General features: G+C 44.0%; 1 protein-coding gene across 7 annotated transcripts in view; it reads left to right on the plus strand.

Moving 5' to 3' along the window:
• The window catches only part of HECW1 (HECT, C2 and WW domain containing E3 ubiquitin protein ligase 1), a 408266-nt gene that overhangs the window by 346434 nt on the left and 37448 nt on the right, over positions 1–24384 (plus strand). For all 7 annotated transcript variants that reach the window (XM_051852912.3, XM_089315664.1, XM_051852913.3 and 4 more), the window contains 3 exons: positions 3481–3601; positions 4283–4396; positions 5239–5391. In XM_051852912.3, coding sequence (XP_051708872.2) covers positions 3481–3601; positions 4283–4396; positions 5239–5391 — 388 coding nt within the window. The remainder of the gene's footprint in view (positions 1–3480; positions 3602–4282; positions 4397–5238; positions 5392–24384) is intronic.

The raw sequence follows: 24384 nt of genomic DNA on the forward strand, positions 1-24384 counted from the left end.
TAGAACTTCCATAAGTCTCCAGAACTAGAATAGTTCTTAGTTTAGTTTCTCCAAGTTGTGTCAGTCAGAACTTTCTTAGAGGAAGGTCTGCTAGTTGCTAAAATCTGTTTTTGAGACAGTATATCCTTGCCGTCACTTCCTCCAAAAAAGTTAAGGAAATGTCCAGCTGCTACCTCTAGCATATGACATAGCTGAGGTCCCATTGCCTGTGATGAAGACAACCAGAGCTTTATCAAGCGAGCATCAGGAAAACCAAGCATTAAAAGAGCACCCAGAGCGACCTGCTTTTGGAGAATAGAGCCTTCCATTTTGGGGGAGCTATTTCTCTGCACGATAACCTACCAGATGTATAGAGTGACCCTGCATGCAAACACGCCAACCTTTGGTCAACAACCGTAGGGAGTAGTGCATGATTTTAACATCTCTGTATGAGAGCAGTTCATATTACAAATAAATAAGAATGAAGAGTTACTTGCTAAATGGGAGTTATTTGGATAACTTATATGAGGGCACTTTTAAAAGTTCACTGAAAACAGACTTTAAAGATGTTTATGTTGGTGTAACAGAAAATTGAAATTCACATTTTTCCATGAACTTTTTGAAGACCTCACTTATGTATGAATTTCAATTTTTTGCACCAAAATAAACTTATCTTGTACTTATATTTTCTTTGAAGCACCCTTGTTTAAAAGGAATCAAATTTCTTGGTAAAGACATTATTGATTCCATGAATCCCAATAGTCATCTAATTCATTTTGACAAATTACTTAATGCCTTATTCTCTGACTTTGATGACAAGGTCCTAGATTATGTAATCCAAATACTCTTGATGTTAAATTTTACAATTCTTCTTAACCTAGGCTTTATGAAATTCATCTAGGCACCAAAGTGATGAATCATAGAAGTTTATTCTGAAGTACTTTGTAAAGTATCGGTTATTAGGAAAATGCACAGTCATGAGAATGGTAGTAGTTCCAGCAGTAGTAAAAGCCATAATATAAAATAAACTATAATCTGCTAAAAAGAAATTATGCCTGCACTTGCAGACTGGTATTCTAGTTCCATCTCTATCCTGACATCTGGCATTTTGCCAAGGCTGCTGCTTTCAAGTGGTGGATGTTGGTTCCTTCCCATCCCACATGTTATAGGGCCCCTAGTGCTTCCTGGTTTATACCACCCAGCTGCATGTCCTCAACCCGTCTCCCAGTTACCATCAGCTACTCACCTTTTTCTTATTCTCAGAGACTGTGCGCCTGTCTCATAGCCATCTCCTTCCTAAGCAAGCCCTTCCATCATCTTTGAATACCCATAAGGACATTCATTCTGTCCTCTGCCTTTCCCATGGCTGGACTTCCTTATCTTCAGTGATCTTCACCTCCTCCTCCTCAAATACTTGTTCCTATCACCCCATTCCCAACCTTCTTGTCATCTCTAAAATCCCCAATTCAAGCACCTTTTTCCTCCCAATATGCTTACTATCCCTATGACCTTCCTTTGGCTTCCACAGGGCCTCCACTTCATGGAATGCTCTCTTGTCATCTTTCTCCTACCCAGCATAAATTCTGTGGTTCCTCATTGTAGTAATATCCTTACCAACGCCCTGAACTCTCCTGATCATAAACATTTTATTTGCAACCCTGGGCAAAACTCTACCCGTAGATAAACCATCCAATCTACTTCTTCCACATCTACAGACACTCTTGGGCAGAAGTCACTGGACAGGGCTGATTGTTAATTATAGATTCATCATCTCTCACCTTATATGAACCTTGAACACCCAAAAGAAAATTTTAGCACATTTCTTTCATCTTTTCTATTATTTCAAATATTCTGCTCCCTCCAAGCCTAAAATCCCTAGTGTCCCTCTTCTCTCCTAACAAATGTCATTCTAATTTACTCCTCCGAGAAAACGGAGGCCACCAAGCAAAAACTTTCTCAGATGCTTCAGGAAGCATCTGAGACACGTCTTCATGCATCTACTTCTGTGGCTGTTCTTGTGGCCTCTTCCTACAATCCCCAAGGCTCACTCCCAGATTTCTTTCTCTTCTTTAAACTCTTCACCTTCCCCACAAATTAATTCTTTTTCCACTGTTGCCCATTTCAATGAATGATTCCACAGCTCATTCAGTTACAAAATCTGAAAATTATCTCTTCACTAACTATATCTAATTTACTGCCCCCTAAATACATCTCTGATCTGTCCACTTTTCATCTCCACTGCACTGACACAAGCCTATTCCAGTTTGGACTTTACAAATCCACCTTGGTCATCTCCAGTTTTCTCTCTCTATGGCTGGAAGATAGATGTTTTCATAACACAGGTCAAATCATGCCAGTATGACTTCCTTTTACACTTAGCACAAAATAAAATTGCTCACCAGACTGGACATTTTTCTGTTGGTGTGGCTCTTGTCCACCTCTCAAGCTTTGTTTTGGCATCACCTTGTTCTCACACCCTGTATACCAGAAAAACTAGAACAGCACTGTCCATTCTGCCACAGGACTTTTGTATATTCCGTACTTTCCCTGCATTTTTCTCTCAGCTCATCTCTTCTCTTAGTTGAAGGTAAGTCTTTCCTGACCCATTCAATCAAACTCATGACTTCTTACTCTTCAGGTCTTCCCCAGGGAAGCCTTCTTGGCTTTGTCCATCATGTTCTGATACTTCAAAGTACTGGGTTCCCTTCTTTCATGGATAGCAGTCATCTCAACTTGTAATTATATACTCATTTCTATGAGTTTACAGGTATAAATCTCCAGGTTGTAAGCTTAGTAACCTATAAAAATATTTAATGCATAGGCCATGATTCTGGCCAACTGTAAAACCTGGACAATAATATTATACATTTCATATCCTTTTCCATTAAAGGGTGTATGGAGATAGTAAAGACTTTACAAAGTACTATATATGATACAGAAACTCTCCTCTATACAAAGTTAAGAATTATTATTATTGTAAAACTTGCAGTTAAGATGCATGATAACCTAATATAAAGCCCTAAATGCCCTGGGCCTAAGTGCACTGATATACTTATTTTACCATTAATATCAAAACAGAAGCATGACAACCACATAATATTAAAGCCCCAGTTGCCTGCCTGTAGTTTCAGTAACTTCTTCCAGCAGCTTACAAGAAAAGTTAGCCTAGTTCAGTTTGTGTTCATGGTTTTAGATTAAGTGCAGTCAAGCCACGATAATGCTTACCCAGGTACTTTTAAAAGAAATAAGTACAGCTTAAAATATGTGGAATGGCAACCATGTTTATTCCAGTCAGAAGTTATTTTTCTCTTTAGTTTATGATTTCTGTTTATTATAAAAGAAACTGAATGGATGACAGAAATGAAGAGAAATTCCTTAGAAGAGGAGGAACATGAAGACACAGGAATGTGCTTCTGGTGGGCACTTGATCATCCCTTGCTCTGTGTATTTGTTCTTGGGTAAAGCGTGGTGACCTACAGGCCTGTGTGCTTCTTCCTGCAGGTTTACAGAGAGCCAGTGCGAGAGCCCCTTCACCATACCGGAGAGACTTTGAGGCCAAGCTCCGCAATTTCTACCGAAAACTAGAAGCCAAAGGATTTGGTCAGGGTCCAGGGAAAATTAAGTGAGTGTTCCAGTGCTTGGCAATTAATACAGATGGTAGATTTTTCTGTCTCTTAAATCATTAAAAAAAATTTTTTTAAAGATCAAGAACCTTGGTGTGGTAGCACCTGTGGTCCAAAGGGAGTAGGAAAAGGAGTTAGGAAATTGGAAGCTAAGGAGGAAAGTAAGAAATTGGAAGGAAAGTGGGGAAGGAGAAAGAAAAGTAGATTCCAGACAAAGATGGGCATGAAATCAGTAGTAGACCTTTTCAGAGAACAAAAAATGCAGAATTCAATAAAAGGAAAAAAAAAAGAAAAAGAAAAGAACCTTATAGATCCTCTTATCCCTGGAGCAAAATTTAACTTGTTAGTCAAATTCATGTAATCTTTATAATAACTTTGTAATTGAACTCAAAGTAAAAAGTTTTTTCCTTCTGGGTTTATTATTTCCATCCTAAAAAGCCAAGCCCAAGCTCAAGAATCCAAGTTAACCTCCTATGAGTTGTTCAAAAACCATCTTCAAGTAGCTCAGTGTGATGAAGGCATCCAGTGATAGGTGTGAAAAGAGTGTTAAGCTAAGCTCATTGCCGAATGGATGGAACCTGCATCCTCCTTGGAAGTGGTGGATCTGGGCCTTGAGAGCTCGCATACAGCACTGACACCCTGAGTTCACGCCTATCACTCACCTTGCGTCTTCTTCTCAGGCTCATTATCCGACGAGATCATCTGTTGGAGGGAACCTTCAATCAGGTGATGGCCTACTCCCGGAAGGAGCTCCAGCGAAACAAGCTCTACGTGACCTTTGTTGGAGAGGAGGGGTGAGGCACCAGCAGTGTGGGCAGAGCAGAGCCCCAGGATGAGGGGAGGTTTTTCTCGGGAAGAAGCAGGGTAATTACAACCCTTGGCCCCTAACGTGATTATGAGCTTCCCAGGGATCTTTTTCTCTCCAGGTATTGCCAAGCTTTAAAAATCATGTTCTTCTAAAAACCTAAGATTAGTTGCATGCCTAAAGCCTGAGGTCACGTCATGAAAGTATAAGCCAAAAATGCAGTGCTAAGCCACTGGATCTTTATTTTGAGATGGCATACCCTTCTGAGTATCTAATCAAAAAATTCTCCCTCCTAAGTACACATATGAAGTTACATACCAGACTTCTCATATAATTTCAGTGACTTTATGGAAACCACTCACCATGGAGGACAAGACCACCTTGAAGAGCACATTGGGATGAACTTGGAAATCTTTAAAATTCTCTCTCTCCCTCTCTCTCTCTCTCTCTCTCACACACACACACACACACACGAGACATGCACTATTGCAGAAAACTCCTTTACACCTCATATAACAAAGGTCTTAATTCTAATGGACCAGCTGTGTGTGTGCTTTTCTGTAGATGTTAGATGAACAGAAATAAAAAGGTTAAGGAAACTTGCTGTCAGAGTCCATTCATGGACATCTGGCTAAGAAACACCCCCAGACCAATTCCTGCAACTTCCCTCTCTGCTGCAAGTTAAATCAGTGGAATCCACTCTAAAGAACAGAGAAGCTGGTGCTCTGCCCAGATCCCAACTCCAAAGGAGCACACTAGAATCTGGATAAGAGACAGATCCCCCACTTCCGGGCACATAATGAGTTTCCTGGTCCTCTGCTTCCTTTGCAGCCTGGACTACAGTGGTCCTTCTCGAGAGTTCTTCTTCCTTTTGTCTCAGGAGCTCTTCAACCCCTACTATGGACTCTTTGAGTACTCTGCAAATGATACCTACACAGTGCAGATCAGCCCCATGTCTGCATTTGTAGAAAACCATCTCGAATGGTAAGATCTATCATTTTCACTTTCTTACGTTTGAATGTCTGGTCTTTCCTAATCAGAAGTTGGCAGCATTTCTGTAAGGCCACTCGCATTCAGAGCAGTGTGCCAGTGTTATAAGGGGATAATAAGAGGGAATAACAGATTCTTTTTTAGCAGGAAGAACCTGTTAATTTTCATTAAAAAACGCAAGATAAATTACTAAAGACAGATAATGTATCAATTGAAAATTGATGTGAGGTAATTTCCTACTGAGAAAACATGGAGATAAGTAAACATAGGTTCATGAATGTTGACAATTTTACTAATATCATGAGTAACCTGTGGAGGTTCCTTGGAGGTATGTGTGGATTTGAAATTTTTTGGCCTTGGACCAATAGCTTTAAAGTGTGTGTTGGCTTCTGCATCTTCCAATAAAATAAGTCTCCTGGGTCAGTGATGTCTAATCATCCATCTGACTTGAAAATCCTTATCTCTTGGTTGTCTGCTATTGAGTGGCATTCTATTGCCACTTATTGTTGTGGGTAAAAAATTAGGTCTTAGTTAATTTTGTGCAACTTTGTGGACAAGATATCTTAGATGTAGGTTCTAGAAATTTCCAGAAATCTGCACAGGACACCTAGGATGTTTGTACTCTCCTACTGTGTTACGACCATGCGTGATCTGAAAATTATCCCTGCTCTGACTGTAAGAGTTCCAATCCACGTTCCTGCTGTCAGGATGAAAATGAGTCCAGAGACTGCTAACATGGGTTTTCCTCCAACAAGGCTTGATCAGGCTGCTATTGAAGGGGACAGTTGTGGCAATACCTGCTTAGAGCCAAGTCCCTGTAGTCTGGTTATCAGCCTCAGTATAACCTACTCTTCCTAAGGCTTTCAGATAGTGGAACATACATTCTCCCAAGACTCTTATGGCTCTAAAGGAGCTATGATGAAGTATGTCCACACAACTGTTTAGCATAAGATGAAGCAAAATTTTACCCTTGTTACTCCTTTTCCTCTTAACTTGTCAGTAAGTAGCTGATGAAGCTCATGAGGCAGAAACACACAGGTGCAGCACACAAGCTACTGTGGAAGGGATTTGTGGCCCTGAGTATCAGCTCTGACGTAGGAGACATTCAGGCAGATCCATTCTGACAGAGTGACCCATGAAATGAGAATATAATAATGTACACAGATTAATCATAGCATAATCCCTCATGAAATTTAAAATGATGTCTTAGAGGTCACAAATTAAAATCGGCAACTAATAAAGAAAAATTTTCACCGCATAGGATACCAGGTAGCACCATGGTAGATGTTGTGGGGAATACGTGTAATTTAACAGTTATAACTTAAGTCGTTCTCTGTGCAGGGAGAACACAGAGATGAGATGAGCAGGGTCTCTTCCTTCATGGAGTGGTAGTGGGAGGACCACATGCATAAATCAACAGTTACAAAATAATGTTTTAAATGCTAAGTCATCTATACATATGTGTGTGTGAACCTGAGATACATATATTTAATATATATATATACAGATGCTCCTCAAATGACAATGGAATGACTTCCCAATAAACCCATCAGAAGCTGAAAATGTGCATAGCAAATCCATTTAACACACCTAACCTGCCATATATCCTAGTACCCCTCATGATGGTGGTGCTGGCTGGGAATTCTGCTCACTGCTGCTCTCAGCACTGTGCAAGAAAATCCTATCATGTATCACCACCCTGGGGAACAAATCCAAACTCAAAATTCAAAGCACTATATCTACAGAATATCTAACTGCATTCAATGGCATGGGAAAACACTTTGCTTTGCCCATTGTACATAGTAAGGAGTGGAGCTCATGAGTCTTCAAGAAGTGAGGATGTGAGAGGAGGCTGGAGATAGGATGGGAATCAGATGGTCAGTCACAGCACCTGTGAAGAGTACTGTAACTGGATTTGTGATTTTAGGTAGTTAATCTTGCCATAGATTGGGGGATACATTTCAGTATGTAATACTGGAAAAAGAGCCCAGCTGTGAAATAGCTGATAAGTCAACCAGAAAGATAAAGGGTCAAAACTAAGTTAGAGACAGTGCCAGGGAAGAAGGGACCGACTTCAGGGACAGCTCAGAGGGAAAGAAAACCGATGAAGCTGGTTCACTGACCAAATGTTAAGGAGAGAGAGAGAAAGAAAGAAGGAATAAGTATAAGGGTTTTGTTTGCACAATTGGGTGGATGATGTTTTTAACTGTGATAAATTAAACAGAGTAGAAGATATTTAGAAGAAAGATGAAGCATTCAGTCTGAAATAAGAGTTTTCAGTGTCTGTGATAAATATATTTGTCATAACTGGGACGATGGCCCTGGGTAGCAGAACAGCTGGGCAGGAAATTGAAACTTGAGAGACACCAACACATGCAAGGTGGCTCAGTTGTGGGAAATGAGACCACTCAGAGCTTGAGCAGATGGTGAGCAGAGCCGAGTCTCATGGCACATGTGTGGGTGATGCTGACTTGTCGAGGGTGGGCAGAGCAGAAGAGTCCATGTGGCAAGCTAAGAAGGAATGGCCAGAGAACTCAGGGCCTGGAAGAATGTGATGAATGAAAAAGGAGCCTTGGGATTGGCAGAAGAGAAGCTACTTTGGTGAAGTGAAACAGAGGCTAGAGCATGTGTTTCAGAAACAGAATGGGGAGAACAGATTGGGAGGTTGGAGCTCAGGACTTCCAGAGAGACAGGAGGACAGTTGACCAAGGAAGCACATTTTGGATGATGGCTGAAGATAAGCACCAAGGTGGGATGCTTGGTACTCAGCCTTCTGAAGGAAACGGTAGAGTTAAGTGCATTTCAGCAGTTATGAAACAAGACCACAAGTAGAGGTTTAATGGGAAGCATGAAGACACACTGGGCCCGTGACCTGCACATGTGCTGGACCACCTACTTGAGTCACTTTCTGATGTGAAGGTGCCTCCCCGGCTGCCCTGCCCCCTACTCTCCACCTGGCTCTGTTGCTTTCCATTCATCCGTGCCTTAACAGGCTGCCAAAGCTCTGTGGGAGTGTCAGTTAAACTTCACTGTGTCAGGAAGGGAATTGTGTGCTACAGGGATCTTGCAAGAATTAGCTGAGCTTTCTGAACGGATTCCTTACAAGGGCTCAGCAGTGCCAGCCCTTGAGGTGCTTGTTACCTGCTGTCCCCGTTGCTTGAGTACGTGACCCCCTGTGTGGGCTCACAGGCTGTCATTCACTGGTGTTCTCCACGTTGAGAATATTTGCTGTGCGTCCTGTAAACAAAGTCACATGGGGGTTTCTGACCTGAACAGCAATCTAAATGGAGCTCGCGTGGATAAGAGTTTCCTCTCAGTGTTGCATGCTGGGTGGCACATTGTTAGGAAGTGGGCAGGAGACCCCCCTCTTATGTGAGAAAGAAGCTCTGACACCTCGGTCCCCAGAGTCCTCAGCTGGTAGAAAAGCCTGGAATGCAGAGTAATGTCGTGCATGTTCGTGGGGGAAAATACCAGATCGTGCCCTAAGTCTCCATGTGGAGCTGGACTGTTCTCTTACCAGTGCCTCAGAGTTCCTGAGAAAGGAAAACTGGTTTTCTTCCCATAGTCACAGCCACGGTCATGGTCACTGCCGTGACTGAGGGAACTGGAGTCACCAGTGGAGTCTTCTTTACATTTGCAAGGGAAGCTCTTGATTGGGCTTTGGGGAATCTGAACAAAACCATGATTCTGGAGTCACTACGTTTGCTTATTCTCATAAAGCCACGTATGCCTTATGGCCAAGAAAACTCTCAGACTTTGCATCCCATGTGCCCCTGAGTGCTTGTTAAGCTTTTTTTACCAAGAATTTAGTGAAGGACACTTAGGATAGCTCGGCTCTGGATGAAATAAGTAGCTCTGGATCTTGCTGGGGTGCCTGTCTGCGGATCTGTTGCTAACACTCCTGGAACCATGAAGCCCATGAGACTGAGAAAACCAGAATCCTGAATTCTCAAATGCAATCATCCACAATATGCTGCCGCTGGAAGCTTTTTTTTTTTTTTTGGAAGGCAGAGAGAAAGATGTTCAGTCTGCTGATTCACTCCTCATTTACCCAAAACAGCCAGTGCTGCACCAGATCAAAGCTAGGAGCCTGGAATTCAATCCAGGTCTCCCACATGGTGGCAGAGACCCAAGTACTTGAGCCTCCACCTGCTTCCTCCCAGGGTGGACATTAGTAGGAAGCTAGAAGAAGAAGCAGATGTCGGCCTTGGACACAGGCACTCAGGCAGACTTGAAATGGGGGCATCCCAAGTGGCAACAGCAACCACACCAAATGCTACCCCACTACATGTTCCTTAACCTCCTGCAGGGTGGGCATGGCTGCTGCTAATCCATCTCCTACATGAGGCCCTACTTCCTGCCTTGCTCCATGGAATTCCATCATGTGATTCACATGGGCCACAAGGGAGATGATAATCATCATAGTGTGTACGTCACTCATAAGAAAACAAGCAGGGGCCGGCGCCGTGGCTCAATAGGGTAATCCTCCACCTGTGGCGCCAGCACACTGGGTTCTAGTCCCAGTCGGGGCACCAGATTCTGTCCTGGTTGCTCCTCTTCCAGGCCAGCTCTCTGCTGTGGCCCGGGAGTGCAGTGGAGGATATCCCAAGTACTTGGGCCCTGCACCCACATGGGAGACCAGGAGAAGCACCTGGCTCCTGCCATCGGACCAGCGTGGTGCGCCGGCCACAGCGCGCCGGCCACAGCACGCTGGCTGCAGCAGCCATTGAAGGGTGAACCAACGGGAAAGGAAGACCTTTCTCTCTGTCTCTCTCTCTCTCTCACTGTCCACTCTGCCTGTAAAAAGAGAAAAAGAAAAAGAAAAAAAGCAGGGGCTGGAGCTGTGGCATAGTAGGTAAAGCCCCTGCCTGTATTGCTAGCAACCCATGTGGTCACCAGTTTGAGTCCCAGCTGCTCCACTTCTGATCCAGCTCTCTGCTATAGCCTAAGAAAGCAATAGAGGATGGCCCAAGTCCTTGGGCCCCTGCACCCATGTGGGAGACCCAGAAGAAGCTCCTGGCTCCTGGCTTCAGATAGGCACAGTTCCGGCTGTTGCAGCCAATTGAGTGAACCAGCAGATGGAAGACCTCTCTCTCTCTTTCTTTCTTTGCCTCCATCCCTCCCTTCCTCTCTCCCTCCCCCTCTCTCCTTCTATCTCCCTGTAACTCTGGCTTTCAAATAAATAAATCTTTTAAAAATTTCACTCTGTCTCTTTAAACAAACAAACAAAAAAATAGAAAACAAGCAGACCAAAAGATTACAGGGCTTATCACGGCCACAGCCCTGACTTTGTAAAGCTGGAAATTGTTATTGATGCAGGACAAGCCAGGACAGGATTCAGCCTGGGAGGATGAGTGACATGTATGTATTTATGGTCCCCACTCTCTTTCTCTTCATTCTAGAAACAAAATAAACATGACTACTGACCAGAAATAAACATGGAGAAGATGAGGCAGTTTCAAAGGGTCCGCCATCACTCAGGCTGCAGCACGGCTTGGGTATGGCTGGAGGAGGCATCTAGGCCACTGCTCATTTCCATCGTTTGCTCTGATTCTGATTCTGATTCTTCCTGCTCACTGTCTTCAGTGTCCCATACTCTAGTCAGATTTTTCTGTCTGACCTCTGGGAGCAGAGATAGTTTTATCTGTCTTACCCTAGCATAATGCCTGGCACTTCAAGATGTTCAGCCTTTCCTTGACTGTTGGATGCATAAATGGGAAGTATTCCACGTAAGAAAAAAGGGGCACAGAACAGAAAGGAGACAGGGTATGAACTTGTAGCCAGATTGAATTTATTCAAAGAAAATAAACTCGCAGAGGTCAACCAACTGCCAGTGTGCCTATAGCCCAAACACATGGCAAAGGGCCCAGACCCCAGCAGGCTGGGCCTTTTAATATCTTGGATGGGCTAGGGTTCGGGGTGGGGAGCAGTACATGGAGGTGAGCTTCTCCATGCTGGTTCTTCAAGTTTGTCCCATTGCCTTCCAAACCTGGGAAAGAATGCAGGGGGAGGGGTGGGGAACAATACAGGGTACAGACTTAACTGATCTCTTCAAAGAAGGCAGGGGTGGCCGGGCTGGCTCAATAGGCTAATCCTCCGCCTGCGGCACCAGCACACCGGGTTCTAGTCCTGGTTGGAGCGCCGGTTCTGTCCCGGTTGCTTGTCTTCCTGTCCAGCTGTCTGCTGTGGCCTGGGAAGGCAGTGGAGGATGGCCCAAGCCCAAGTCCTTGGGCCCTGCACCCACATGGGAGACCAGGAGAAGCACCTGGCTCCTGGCTTCGGATCAGCGCGATGTGCCGGCCACAGTGTGCCTGCCGTAGTGGCCATTGGGGGGTGAACCAACGGAAAAAGGAAGACCTTTCTCTCTGTCTCTCTCTCTCACTGTCCACTCTGCCTGTCAAAAATAAAAAAATAAAAAGAAGGCAGGGGTACAAGAACCTAAAATGGCTGAGGCTATGTCCTTGTTCCATCATCCTGACTCTGAGTATAGATAAGGAGATGGGGTCTGATATAGGGTGTGGACATGGGGCAGGGATCTGATTGAGGAAGAGCAGTCTTGTGTCGTTCCTGCATGATTGCTTGGGATATAGCAGTGTTTCCCTCCTGTAGGGACTTATACATGGTAGGGATAGGAGCACTATAATCATGAGGATAAAGGGAGAAATTAGAAACATTGCCCATGGGGGAAGAGATGGCCAAAATGAGGACAAAGGGGGCAATAGGAAAGCAAGAGTCCTGTCCGTGTGCCTGGTGACCAAAAAGAAAGAACGCCCATTTTGTTTAATGTGTACGTGCCGGCAAGGAGCTGTGGGATGGAGTTAGTCTGGCCTGCTTCTAGTCCTGGGCTCCCTCCTTTCCTCCCTCTGCTTATGGAAACCCTGGCTGCTGTCAGGGGGTTGGGCAAGGGGGGAAGCTGAGTTTTTCAAGCTGAGTAGGGGTAGAGTAGGGACCTGTGGTCCAGACGGGATTCCAACAGAAGGTGGCCTCTTGAGGGGGCTGCAGCACTAGCTCACAGAACTGTCTCCATTCAGGGTTTCATGTGCATGACCAGCTACAATTTTATTGTCTGGAGTAAATGAATCTAACAAGCAGATTAAATACACAGGGTCCAAAACAAAAGACAGATCGTTATTGGAGGACCTAGAAAAGGTGCCGTCCAAATCAGGAGGGAGTTTTCCCATTGAGAAGCCAATAGAAACTGACAGGGGCTTGATAATAATCAGGTGGGCATTAAGGTCTGGCCAGGTATATAGGAAGCCCAGGCCCATCACTTCACATGGGATACTGGAATAGGCATCACAAGGGAGGTGTGAACCTCCCCAGGGGAGGCACCCTGTTGACTTCCATTACCTAGCTGGCCTGGGAGGAGAGCTGGACTGCATAGGAGGTTAGTATCAAAGAGGTGATTTCTCTAAAAGAAAATTTTCAGCTCTGCCTTGATTGTTATTGACCCTGGGCTGTGCTCCTGATGGTGGGGGTTATTTTGGAAGCTGGGCAGAGTGAAAGGCTTTTTAGCATGGGGCCAATTGGGTCTGTGGTTTTGAACCAGGAGTCCTTCAACCCCTAAGGCAGTTCCATTTCCAGTGGCCTGGCTCTTGGCAGAGCTGGCAGAGCTGACAGCTGCTTGCCCAGTGGCCCAACTCCTCTTATGGAAAATAGGTGCCATTTGGGGGTATATTGTCCTCATTGGGTCTCCTTGATGGCAGAACACCGTTTAAAGCAGCCGTTGATTGGTCAGCCACCTATCCTTACCTTGCTCCTGCTGCCTCACTCTCCTCTTTCTCCTGGTCTCTGTTAAAGTAGAACACAGAGGAAGGCTTTAGGAATGTTAGCCAAGGGGGCATTCAATTCCATCCCTAATCTTGATAGCCTGAGCTGGAAATCTGTGGACATAGGCATGCTATGACAATATTCTTCCTGTGAGATAAGGTGACACCCATGAGGAAAGTTATGTCCTTCTATGTAAGACCAAACATTAAAACCAGCTTATCCAAACTGTCTTACACAAGGTCTAAACATCAAACTGTACGTACTGATGGAGAGTCCTACAGGATAAAATCAGTTTTTCACCTTGAAGAGAATAGAGGAGAAATGAGGAAACAAGTCAGGCTTCCCAGATTGCTTACTGCTAATAACTTAATCCCAAACAAAACTTAGTAATTTTAATTGTCAAATAACTTACAAAAACATTTACCAAGAGGTCCAATGCCTTCCATGAATTTTAAGAGTACATATAGTTGGAAATATTTCTTGAATATCTAACACAAGCATAAGCCAATTAAAACAGAGCTCTTAATAATTTCATATGTAGATATGCAATATGTACATATGTATAATACATTACAGGAAACAATAACATAATACTTTCAGTTATTAGCAAAGAGATTTGGGCTGCCACTAGACAAGATGGGGAAAAAGATAGACGAAGGCTAGGCATGGAGCATTTTTGGAGCAAAGTTGCTCAGGATTTACCACTGTTCTTGAGTTTTTCTTTGCTAGCTCTACCAAATACATTACAGGAGATGGCTGGAACAGAGATTTTGTCTTCGTATGAGAGAATATTCAGATGTGAGACAGAGTAGCAGTGCAAGATGTGGCTCCATTATGTTGGGTTTTAGGATTTTAGGGTTCATTGAGCAGAGTTAGAGAAGACTTTATTTTAGGGAGGACAGAATCGGGGGTAATCAAGAGGGAGTTAGGGGCTAAGCACGCTCAGAAAAAACCGCAGTGGGGGTGTTGAAGTCAGGCTTCATTGCATTTGAACCTCAGGCGGAGTCCTTTCACACACTGCTTGTTGGGGGAGGTGCAAAGCACCACGTGGACCCTGATAAGGTGGGCCAAGAAGTGAGAAAGGCTCTCAGCAGAGTTGACACTGCAAGTTTATTTTCTTTGAATAAATTTGGTCTGGCTGCAGATTCATACACTGTCTCCTCTCTGTTCTATGCCATTTTTCTTATATTTTGGTGCCCTATGTGAGGAGGTGCCAATCTATACCTCTTTTTCTTATATTTGGTTTCCCATTTGAGGAGGAATCAATATGCACTCTTTTCCTTACATTCCTTGTGCTAGGACTGTTAAAATAGAATTTCCTTTCTTTCCATGTGCAGTCAATCACTGGAAGTACACACTTTCCTTTATGGTCTGTGGCTTTAAAGTCCTTGTGTTGTCACTGATAAATGCTTAGGGGCTTTTTTAATTTTTAAGATTCATTATGTATTTATTAAAAAGGCAGTGTTTCAGAGAGAGACAGAGCTTCCATCTGCTGGTTCACTCCCCAAGTGGTGGGAACAGCCCTGGCCAAAGCCAGAAGCCTTGAATTCCAACAAGGTCTCCCACACAGGCGCCAGTGGCCCAAGCACTCAGGCCTCTTCTGCAACTTTCCCAGGCACATTAGCAGGGAGCTGGATTGGAAGTGGAGCAGCCAGGACTGCAGCTGGCTCATATGCTGTGCTGGTGTTGCAGGTGCCACAGTGCTAGCCTGCTTACTCTTGAGATCAGCTCCGCAGGATGCCAGAATGCTACCGCTACAAAGGAAGGCCTCCTCCTCCTCACACAGCCCTGCTTCTGTCACAGCTCTGGGGAAGCCTCTGACACTGCATCCATTCCCTGAAACCTGCCCTGGGACTTTGGGTACTCAAGATTCTGTCCTTCATGCTGGCTTTGTGTGAGCTTCCTATCCATGGGTATAGACACATCAGTATCAAAAGCCCTGAACAACAGTGGGGTATAGTCATTCTACCTACTTCCCTTTACTTCCAGTCAGATAACGTAGTGAGAACTGTTTCACACAATAAGTAAGCTGTAAAAAAAAATTCATCTTAGTTTTTACCTTTGGCTAAAAGGACTTCATCCAATGTCAGTTTTATTACTTCTTTGGACCACTGACTTTCCAAACTAATAATGCCTCAAAGTCCATGGTGTTAACTCTCAGGCCAAGTAAGAGAGAGGACATGGAGTCGAGAGCTCTACAGGAACTGGAGCCCATAAGGGGTCTCCTACAGAAGCTGCAATCCCCCGTGGACACAGCCCCTGCCAGACCTGGCTGTGGCGAGAAGCCAGGGAACAATGCCTGTACCACTCTTCCTCCACTTGGTAGTCCCATTGACCACACCCAACCAGAACCCAGAGGGCAAAATATCTCCAGATACTGCAACCCTCATCGGTCAGCTCCCAGGCACAGAACAAGTCAGGAAAAGATAGGAAACCAATGAGGGGTAGAAGAGAGGGGAATTAAAATATAACCACAAGAGTCCATCCATTTCAGCACACTCGATCCAGCCACTAAAACCTTATCATTTGCTGAACTATATGTGTCTGCGGTATGTGTCTTTGATGACAGAAATCTTGAAATACTATTCTAAATTTCATGTCTTTATTGGATTATGGTTGTGTCATTTGCATACTGATGACATACTGATTTCATAAGATACTCTTATTTTTTTTATTTTTTTATTTTTTATTTTTTTGACAGGCAGAGTGGACAGTGAGAGAGAGAGAGACAGAGAGAAAGGTCTTCCTTTGCCGTTGGTTCACCCTCCAATGGCCGCCGCAGCTGGCGCGCTGCGGCTGGCACACTGTGCCGATCTGATGGCAGGAACCAGGTACTTATCCTGGTCTCCCATTGGATGCAGGGCCCAAGGACTTGGGCCATCCTCCACTGCACTCCCGGGCCACAGCAGAGAGCTGGCCTGGAAGAGGGGCAAGGGACAGAATGCGGCGCCCTGACCGGGACTAGAACCCGGTGTGCTGGCGCCGCAAGGCAGAGGATTCGCCTATTGAGCTGCGGCGCCGGCCCGATACTCTTATTCTTTTAACCTTGACTGTATTCAAGTCCCTTGAGTTACAGAAGTAATAAAATATCCATTGTGAACTGTCTGAGTATCCCAGTAACTTTTATACTTTTGTCTATCAACCTTATAACACAGATACTGAGTATTCCTACTTTGCCACAAGAGGAAAATGAGAGCTAGATGTAAACAAGTCACATAGGTACTCACAGACCAGGCAGGGATTAGAATCTAGCCACAGAATCTGGTGATGGGTTACATAAATTGTGGGAGATCAAGTATGAAAAACTAAATAGCTTAAAATGACACCAGTAATCACCTGAAATTCTACCAGAATATTACTGAAGTGGAATCAACCTGTTTATTAATGTTATCTATTTGAAAGGCAGAGAGGCCGGCGCCGCGGCTCACTAGGCTAATCCTCCGCCTAGCGGCGCCGGCACACCGGGTTCTAGTCCCGGTCGGGGCGCCGGATTCTGTCCCGGTTGCCCCTCTTCCAGGCCAGCCCTCTGCTGTGGCCCGGGAGTGCAGTGGAGGATGGCCCAGGTGCTTGGGCCCTGCACCCCATGGGAGACCAGGAAAAGCACCTGGCTCCTGGCTCCTGCCATCGGATCAGCGCGGTGCGCCGGCCGCATCGCGCTGGCCGCGGCGGCCATTGGAGGGTGAACCAACGGCAAAAGGAAGACCTTTCTCTCTGTCTCTCTCTCTCACTGTCCACTCTGCCTGTCAAAAAAAAAAAAATAAAAAAATAAAAAAAATAAAATAAAATAAAAAAAATAAAAAAAATGAAAGGCAGAGAGACAGAACAAGAGACAGACAGGCAGAGATCTCCATTTTGTTGATCATCTCCCCAGATGTCTGAAAGCCCTAATTGGGCCAGGCTGAAGCCATGAGCCAGGAAAATCGCCACTGCTTTCCAAGGTGCACATTAGCAGGATGCTAGAATCAGAAGCAGAGCCAGGACTTGTATCCAGTCTGGGATACAGGTGTCCGAAGCAACATCTTAACCACTATGCCAAACACCTGCCCCAAAACAGCTTATTTTTTTAAATCAATCTATTCATTCTTTCTGTAGTGCTCTCTATTTCAAATAGCATCTCTTTATAATCTGAGTAAGTGAAGTTATGGTGTTTGTAGCCCTCAGAGCTATGACATTTGTCATGTCAACTTTTTAATATTTGCCAAAACTGTGGATTTGGAAATTTTCCACTTGTCATAAAATAATATATTTATGAAAAAATATAGATAAAAATTCCCATACATTTTGAATAGCGATATAACAACAAAACTATAAATGAATTGTGAAAAGCTCCAATTTTATTTTTACATCTACTGCAATGCATAAATGTTACAAAATATATAGCTTCAAGCTGTTATGCTTAAGTAAGAAAAATTCACATTTCACCTCAAACATTCCCTTCTCTAAGGTTCTTCTCTGGGCACTAAATTGAAAAGAGCCCACCCATAACTTTCTGACTTATCCTACTTTATTTTATTAGCAGAACGTATCACTATCTGAAATAAAGTGTACGCACATATTTATAGCTCATTATTGTTTGTTGCACTCCTAGCATGTAAGTCCAATGAGCCCCAAGTCTTGCCTGTACCTTTCCTAATCAGAAACTTGGCACTCAGCAAATATGTGTGGAAGGATGTGAGAAGGAGACAGGATGGATGGATGGACAAATGGGTGGACGGGACACTCAATTAAAATTCCATGCTTATGAGAGTCAATTTCATCTCAATTTTTAGTTTAGAATATTTGAGAGTCAGAAAAACAGCATGATTTTTGTTGAATGCCATTTAAGTTCCTACCAATTGGCCTCCCTCAAACCATCACTGCAAATCCTTTTTCTGTCTCAATCGTTCTGAATAACACTCCTAGAGCACATCTGAGATGCACTGAAGTCTAAACATTTGAAATAGGTGATCTTCCCTCTCTGTCTCTAGGAAAAGTGCCAGAGTATCAGACAGGTTCTACTTGTTTTCAGTATTACCATGTACCATTTTAAGAAGTTGCTGTGACATGAGTCACTATTTACATAATCATCAGTAGAAGAATTTTCAGAAACCAGGATTCAAATCTGAGACTGACCGTTTTGCCAGTTGCTGTGCAACCACTAGAAGGTCTTTGTACTCATTATGTGTCTGGGGGCCGTTGTCGGGGAGGGGGATGCCAAATCTCGCCCTACCAAGGCCACAAGCAGACATTCAGGACCTCTCAGACCAGTTCTGCAAGAGAAGCCCAAGGCTCTCTGCTAACTGAAAAACATACAGATGAACCCCCCCTGCCCTAACCCCAGCCTCTGTTCCTTTCCAGGCAGATGCACTTGGGTGGTAAAAACGTTTTTTACGGGTCGGAGGGGAGGGGAGGGGAGGGGAGGAAGCTCCTTTGAGCATGTTTAGAGTTTGGCCAAGTGAGTATTAAATATAATTGTAGAGTTTTATGGAACTTAAGAAGTCCTGGGTAACATACTTTAAATATTCCTTGCCACATCTGCAGGGTCTTGAATTAGTAGGTAGAACCCACAATATTATGGGATCCCATTGGATGTCTCAGGGGTCCTGCAACTCCAGGGGCCCTCCTGACAGAAGAGCTCAGTGTGAAGTCTTGATTTGAGTCTAGGATCACATAGGCGCTCCCAGCCTACCCCATTCCCAGTGACAGTTGCTGGGTTCTTTCTCAGACACCTGCAAGACCTTGGCTAATCCTGGCTCTGCTTCTGTCTGAGTAGTCTTCCTAGTAGTATGTCTGAGCAGCTCTGAGGCAAACAGTAAGTGAAAAGTCAGCATAAAATGAGTGTGATGGTTTGGAGCTTATTCTGTTTTGGGCAGAGCCTAACGTAGCTTCCTTCAGAGCTCATTACAGATTTCTAGTTGAAAAGGATGAGCTACTTAGGTAATTATACCAGTGTGACTGGCTGTCCAACAAGAGAAGATTAACTAGATTCTTACCTAATTGGAAAACATATGTTTTAAATGGACAATGATCTTTCTTCAAGGACAAGAATTTAGCCTAGCAGTTAAGGTGATCATGTCCCATATCTGGACCTGAATTTGATTCCAAGTTCTGGCTCCAGACTCCAGATTCCTGCTAAGGTCAACCTTGAGGAACAGTGGTGACTCAGGTAACTGAGTCTCTGCCACCCACCGAAGAGAGCTGGATCACATTTGTGATTTCTGGCTTCAGCCCTGACCCAGGTCTGGCCATTGTGGGTATTTGGGTAGTAAATCAGCAGATGGGAGTATTCCCTGTCTCTCTCTCTCTCTCTCTCTCTCTCTCTCTCTCTCTCTCTCACACACACACACACACACACACACTCTTTATTTGTGTCTCTTAGCCTGTCAAATGAATAACAGGAGTGGACATTTGGCACAGTGAAAAGTTGCCACTTGGGACTTCTGCATTGCATATCAGAGTACCTGGTTCAAGTCCCAGCTCCTCTACTTCTGATCCATCTTCCTGCTAATGTGAATCCTGAGAGGCAGCAAATAATGACTCAGACTTGGATCCCTGCAATCCACATGGGAGACCCAGATTGAGTTTCAGGTTATGGACATTTGAGGAGTGAACCAGCAGATGGGAGATCTCTCTCTTTCTCTCTCTCTTTCTCTCTCTCTTTCTCTTTCTCTCTCTCTCCCTACTCCCCCTTCTTTCAAATTTTTAATAAATAATTTTTAAAATTATTCTAGAACATTCAGGTGATTCCATGCATATTCTAGAACATTAGCATTGTTGAGAACATAAAGCAAATTTAAACCTTGAGTGATAGAGACCATTTTAATCAAAGTTGGAATCTTAGAGTCTATGAAAAAAATGAAGACATATTTGAATGTATGAAAACTAAAATTAATGTGTTGCAAAACTACAATAACAAGGTCAAAAGACAAACTGATAAAACAATCTGCAACTCAGGGGAGGCAGAGATTGAAATTATAATACAGATTTCAGAGAGCTTTTATAACTTTAAAAAAGGTAAAAACAACCTAAAAACAGGAAAAAACATAAAAAAGCAGTTCAGAGAAGGAAAATCCAAACTCCCAGAGCATCACCGGTGCTCTGGGAAATGCAAATTAAAGTAACAAGAGCATATCACTTTATAGCAAACTTGTGAACATGAGGAAGAGCTGTATTAGCTAGTTTGAATTTAGGTAAAGGATACTGCTGTCACCTACTCCACACCTAGTCTGTATGAGATTACTACCACACATATGATCCAGCATTGACTGGAATATCATTAGGCATCATAGGACTATACACATTCTTTTATGATCTCTCCATTTTACAAATGAGGAAACTGATACAGTTTTAAAAGTTGCCCAGAGTCACTTCTAGTAAGTGGCAAAGCCAAGGATCTATGCAGACTTTAAAAGTTGTGCTAGACTGCCTAAGAGAAAGGACAAGAGTATTTATTTCAGCACTGTTTGTGAAGGCAAATCTAGAAGCAGTGCCAAAGTCCATCAGCGAAAGAACATTTAATTCATGATGGCAGGTCCATGCAGCACAGTAAATGAGGCATGAAAAGACGGTATTAGAACCTTACCAATGATGCAGAGAGTTTCAAGATACTGTTGAGAGAAGAGAGAAGCAGTAAGTCAGTAAATCATGAGCAGTAAGGTTCAAAAATAGAAAAATAATGACCCAAATTCTGAATGGATATATACACATAAATATGAATGTATCAATATTTGTATTAATGTACTATATATTAATATATTGAATTTATATTAATATACTATATATTTATATTAATATAATATAAATACAAATTATTACACATTTCGAATGAACATTATAGAGGGGTACATCTTACATTATCAACATGGGTCACAAGAAAGTGAGGTGAGAGGAGCCAACCATCCCAGAAAAGCCAAAATCAATGACAATACAATAATATGCATAATCCTGTTTATGAATTTATATAAAAATTGTATGTGCCTATAAAGTAAATAAATAACAGTTAAAATGACATTGATACAAATGTTTTACTAAATCATTAGAGGAGGGAACACATAGGAGTAAAAAATGTAGGGGCTGGTGCTGTGGGATAGTGGGTAAAGCCTCTACCTGCAGGGCCAACATCACATAGGAGCGCTTGTTCAAGTCCCAGCTGCTCCACTTCTGATGCAGTTCCCTGATAATGGCCCGGGAAAAGCAGCAGAAGATGGCCCAGTTGTTTGGGCCCCTGACACCCACTGAGAGACCCAGAGGAAGCTCCTGCTCCTTGCTTCAGCCTAGCCCAGTCATCTGGGAAGTGAATCAGCCAATGGCAGATCTCTCCATCTCTCCCTCTCTCTCTGTAACTCTGACTTTCAAATAAGTAAAGAAATCTTAAAAAAAAGGCAAAAAAACATAATGGATGGGGCCAGCGCTGTGACACAGCGGGTTAATGCCCTGGCCTGAAGTGCTGGCATCCCATGTGGGCCCCGGTTCTAGTTCCGGCTGCTCCTCTTCCAACCCAGCTCTCTACTGTGGCCTGGAAAGGTAGTGGAGGATGGCCCAGGTCCTTGGGCTCCTGCACCTATGTGTGAGACACAGAAGAGGTTCTTGGCTCCTGGCTTTGGATCAGCGTGGTTCTGGCCATTGTGGCCATCTGGGGAGTGAATCAGTGGATGGAAGACCTCTCTCTCTCTCTCTGCCTTTCCTCTCTCTGTGTAACTCTGACTTTCAAATAAATAAATAAATATTTAAAAAAAACCATAATGGTTACCAGAGGATGGGGAGGGAGGTAGAGAGGGGGGTTAGGATACTAGATCATAGCTAGATAGGAGTAAGGAGTTCTGGGGTTCTGCTGCATAGTAGGGTGACTGTAGATAATGTCAATGTACTGTAGATTCTCTATAAAATCTAGAAGATGGGATTTTGAATGCTTTTCACTATAAAGAAATGTTAAATACTTGAAAGGATAAATATATATGTATATACATATATAGAAATACATATATATTTAAACATTCTTTTTATTTATTTGGAAGTCAAAGTAACAGAAAGAGAGGGAAAGAGGGGGAGAGAGAGAGAGAGAGAGAGGTGTCTTCTATTCACTGGTTCAATCCCCACATGGCCACAACAACCAGGGCTGAGCCAGGCCAAAGCCAGAAGCCAGGAGCTTCATCTGGGTCTCCCATATGAATGACAAGCGGCCCAAGTACTTGGGCCATTTCTGATGCTTTTCCCAGGACATTAGCAGGGAGCTGGAATGGAAGCAGGACAACCAGGACACAACCTGGTGCCCATATGAGATCCCCACATTGCAGAAGACAGCTTTACTTGCTACATCACAACATGGGCCTGGGATAAATGTGTTTATCCTGATTGGACATAATACAATTTATCTGTGCCACAAAACAGTGTATCATGCATAAATATGTATGAAATATGTATGATTTTTTTAAAAAATCTTTATTTGTTTGAAAGAGTTTCAGAGAGAGGTAGAGACAGAGAGGTCTTCCATCCGCTGGTTCACTCCCCAGATGGCCGCAACGGCCAGAGCTGCACCAATTGAAGCCAGGAGCTTCTTCCGCGTCTCCCACGTGGGTGCAGGGGCCCAAGTCCTTGGGCCATCTTCTACTGCTCTCCCAGGCCATAGCAGAGAGCTGGATCAGAAGAAGAGCAGCCGCGACTAGAACCGGCACCCATATGGGATGCTGGTGCTTCAGGCCAGGGCTTTAACCTGCTGCACCACAGCATCGGCCCCAATATGTACAATTTTTAAAAATCCAGTTTGACAACCTTCAGAAGAATCAATTATTAGAAAGAGAGAAATACCTTAGATGTGAACCCATCAGTGCCCTATTGTGTCCTGAGAACTGGATGCTGGGTTCCACAGACCGTCCTGCACATGTGCTTCTGGCACATCATAAATATGCACGGCTCTGCTCATCCGACCTCCAGTCTCTTCCTGCTTTCATCCCATTTTGCCATCTCTCCCCCTTTCACTCAGCACAGAAAGCCTTAATAATTCCCCAGTGTCTACAAAATGGAGTCCAAATTCCTCAGATTCCCAGAACAGCCCACACAGGAGGATTCCCTGCCTAGAGCCAGCAGCTGCCTCTCCCCGCCAAGCCAGCTCCTCCTGTTCTCCCCTGGCTTTCCTTAGAGCTTCTCTCCTTGCCCAAGACGTGCCCACTGCTTGCTTCTGTTCCTCTTCTCCCATTTACACAGGCCCAGATGTCATCCACGCTAAATCCTACTTAAAATAGCATGACTTCTTTCTTGAACTTTCTTCTCAAGATATTTTTTCTTCTCTTGAGTTCTTTTGCAAGACAGAAGTTAGCACACAGTTTCAGCTGGGACTTCGCTGTACAACGAAACTTGCATTCAACTCCAGTATCTAAAACAGGTGAAAATGGAGTCACAAGTCTTCTCCGAGGAGGAGGAGTGGCTGCTCTGTTGATGGCTCAAACTCTTCTTCCTCCTCTCCAGCTCTGGGCAGAACTTGGGAAACACACTGCTTCTCACCTACCGTCTGCATCTCTCATTCCACCCTCCTGGCTGCTTTGCATCATCAGGATTTGTATTGCCTTTGAAACTGGACCAGGGCAGCCTTTTGTGGTCTGTGTTTGCCCTCTGCAGCCAGTGTGGTTCCTGGCAGAGGTGGCAGCTTTCAGTTTCTAGGGCAGTGAGCCACACAGCAAGAGGCAAACCCAGGTTTAGATTCCTGCTCCAGTGCCCAATTGCTATGTGACCCCAGGCACATCTCTGAACTAATTTGGGCCTCAACCTCTGTGTCTTCAAAGGGAGATAAATAGTGCCTGCTATGGATTGAAAACTGTGCCCCTTAAACTTCATACAGCATAGAATAATTGTCAATGTGATATTATTAAGAGGTGAGGCAGAGCCGGCATGGACAGGGTTAAGATGTTATCAAAGGACTTGAAAGAGTGGGTTTGCTCTCTGCCACATGAGGACAAACAAGAAGACTTGCACCAGATACATAACCTGTGGGTGCCTGAGCTAACAGCACCTCAGTTTTGGTCTCACCACCCTCCAGAATCGTGTGGAATAACTCCCTGTTGTTTCTGAAGTACTTGGGCTGTGGTGGTTCTGTGACAGGTGCACAAATGGACTAAGACTACCTGTATCCATTTGCTACAGCTGCTGTGGCAAAGACCGGGGGGCTTAGGTGTCAGAAATGTACTTTTTCAAGTTCTAGGAGCTGGAACCAGGGAACCCAAGAATCGCCAGGGTCAGTTTCCTTAT

The sequence above is a fragment of the Oryctolagus cuniculus genome, chromosome 16 (genome assembly GCF_051225735.1).
Source record: "Oryctolagus cuniculus isolate XC-2025 breed Fujian yellow rabbit chromosome 16, ASM5122573v1, whole genome shotgun sequence".
In the NCBI taxonomy this organism is placed as follows: Eukaryota; Metazoa; Chordata; class Mammalia; order Lagomorpha; family Leporidae; genus Oryctolagus; species Oryctolagus cuniculus.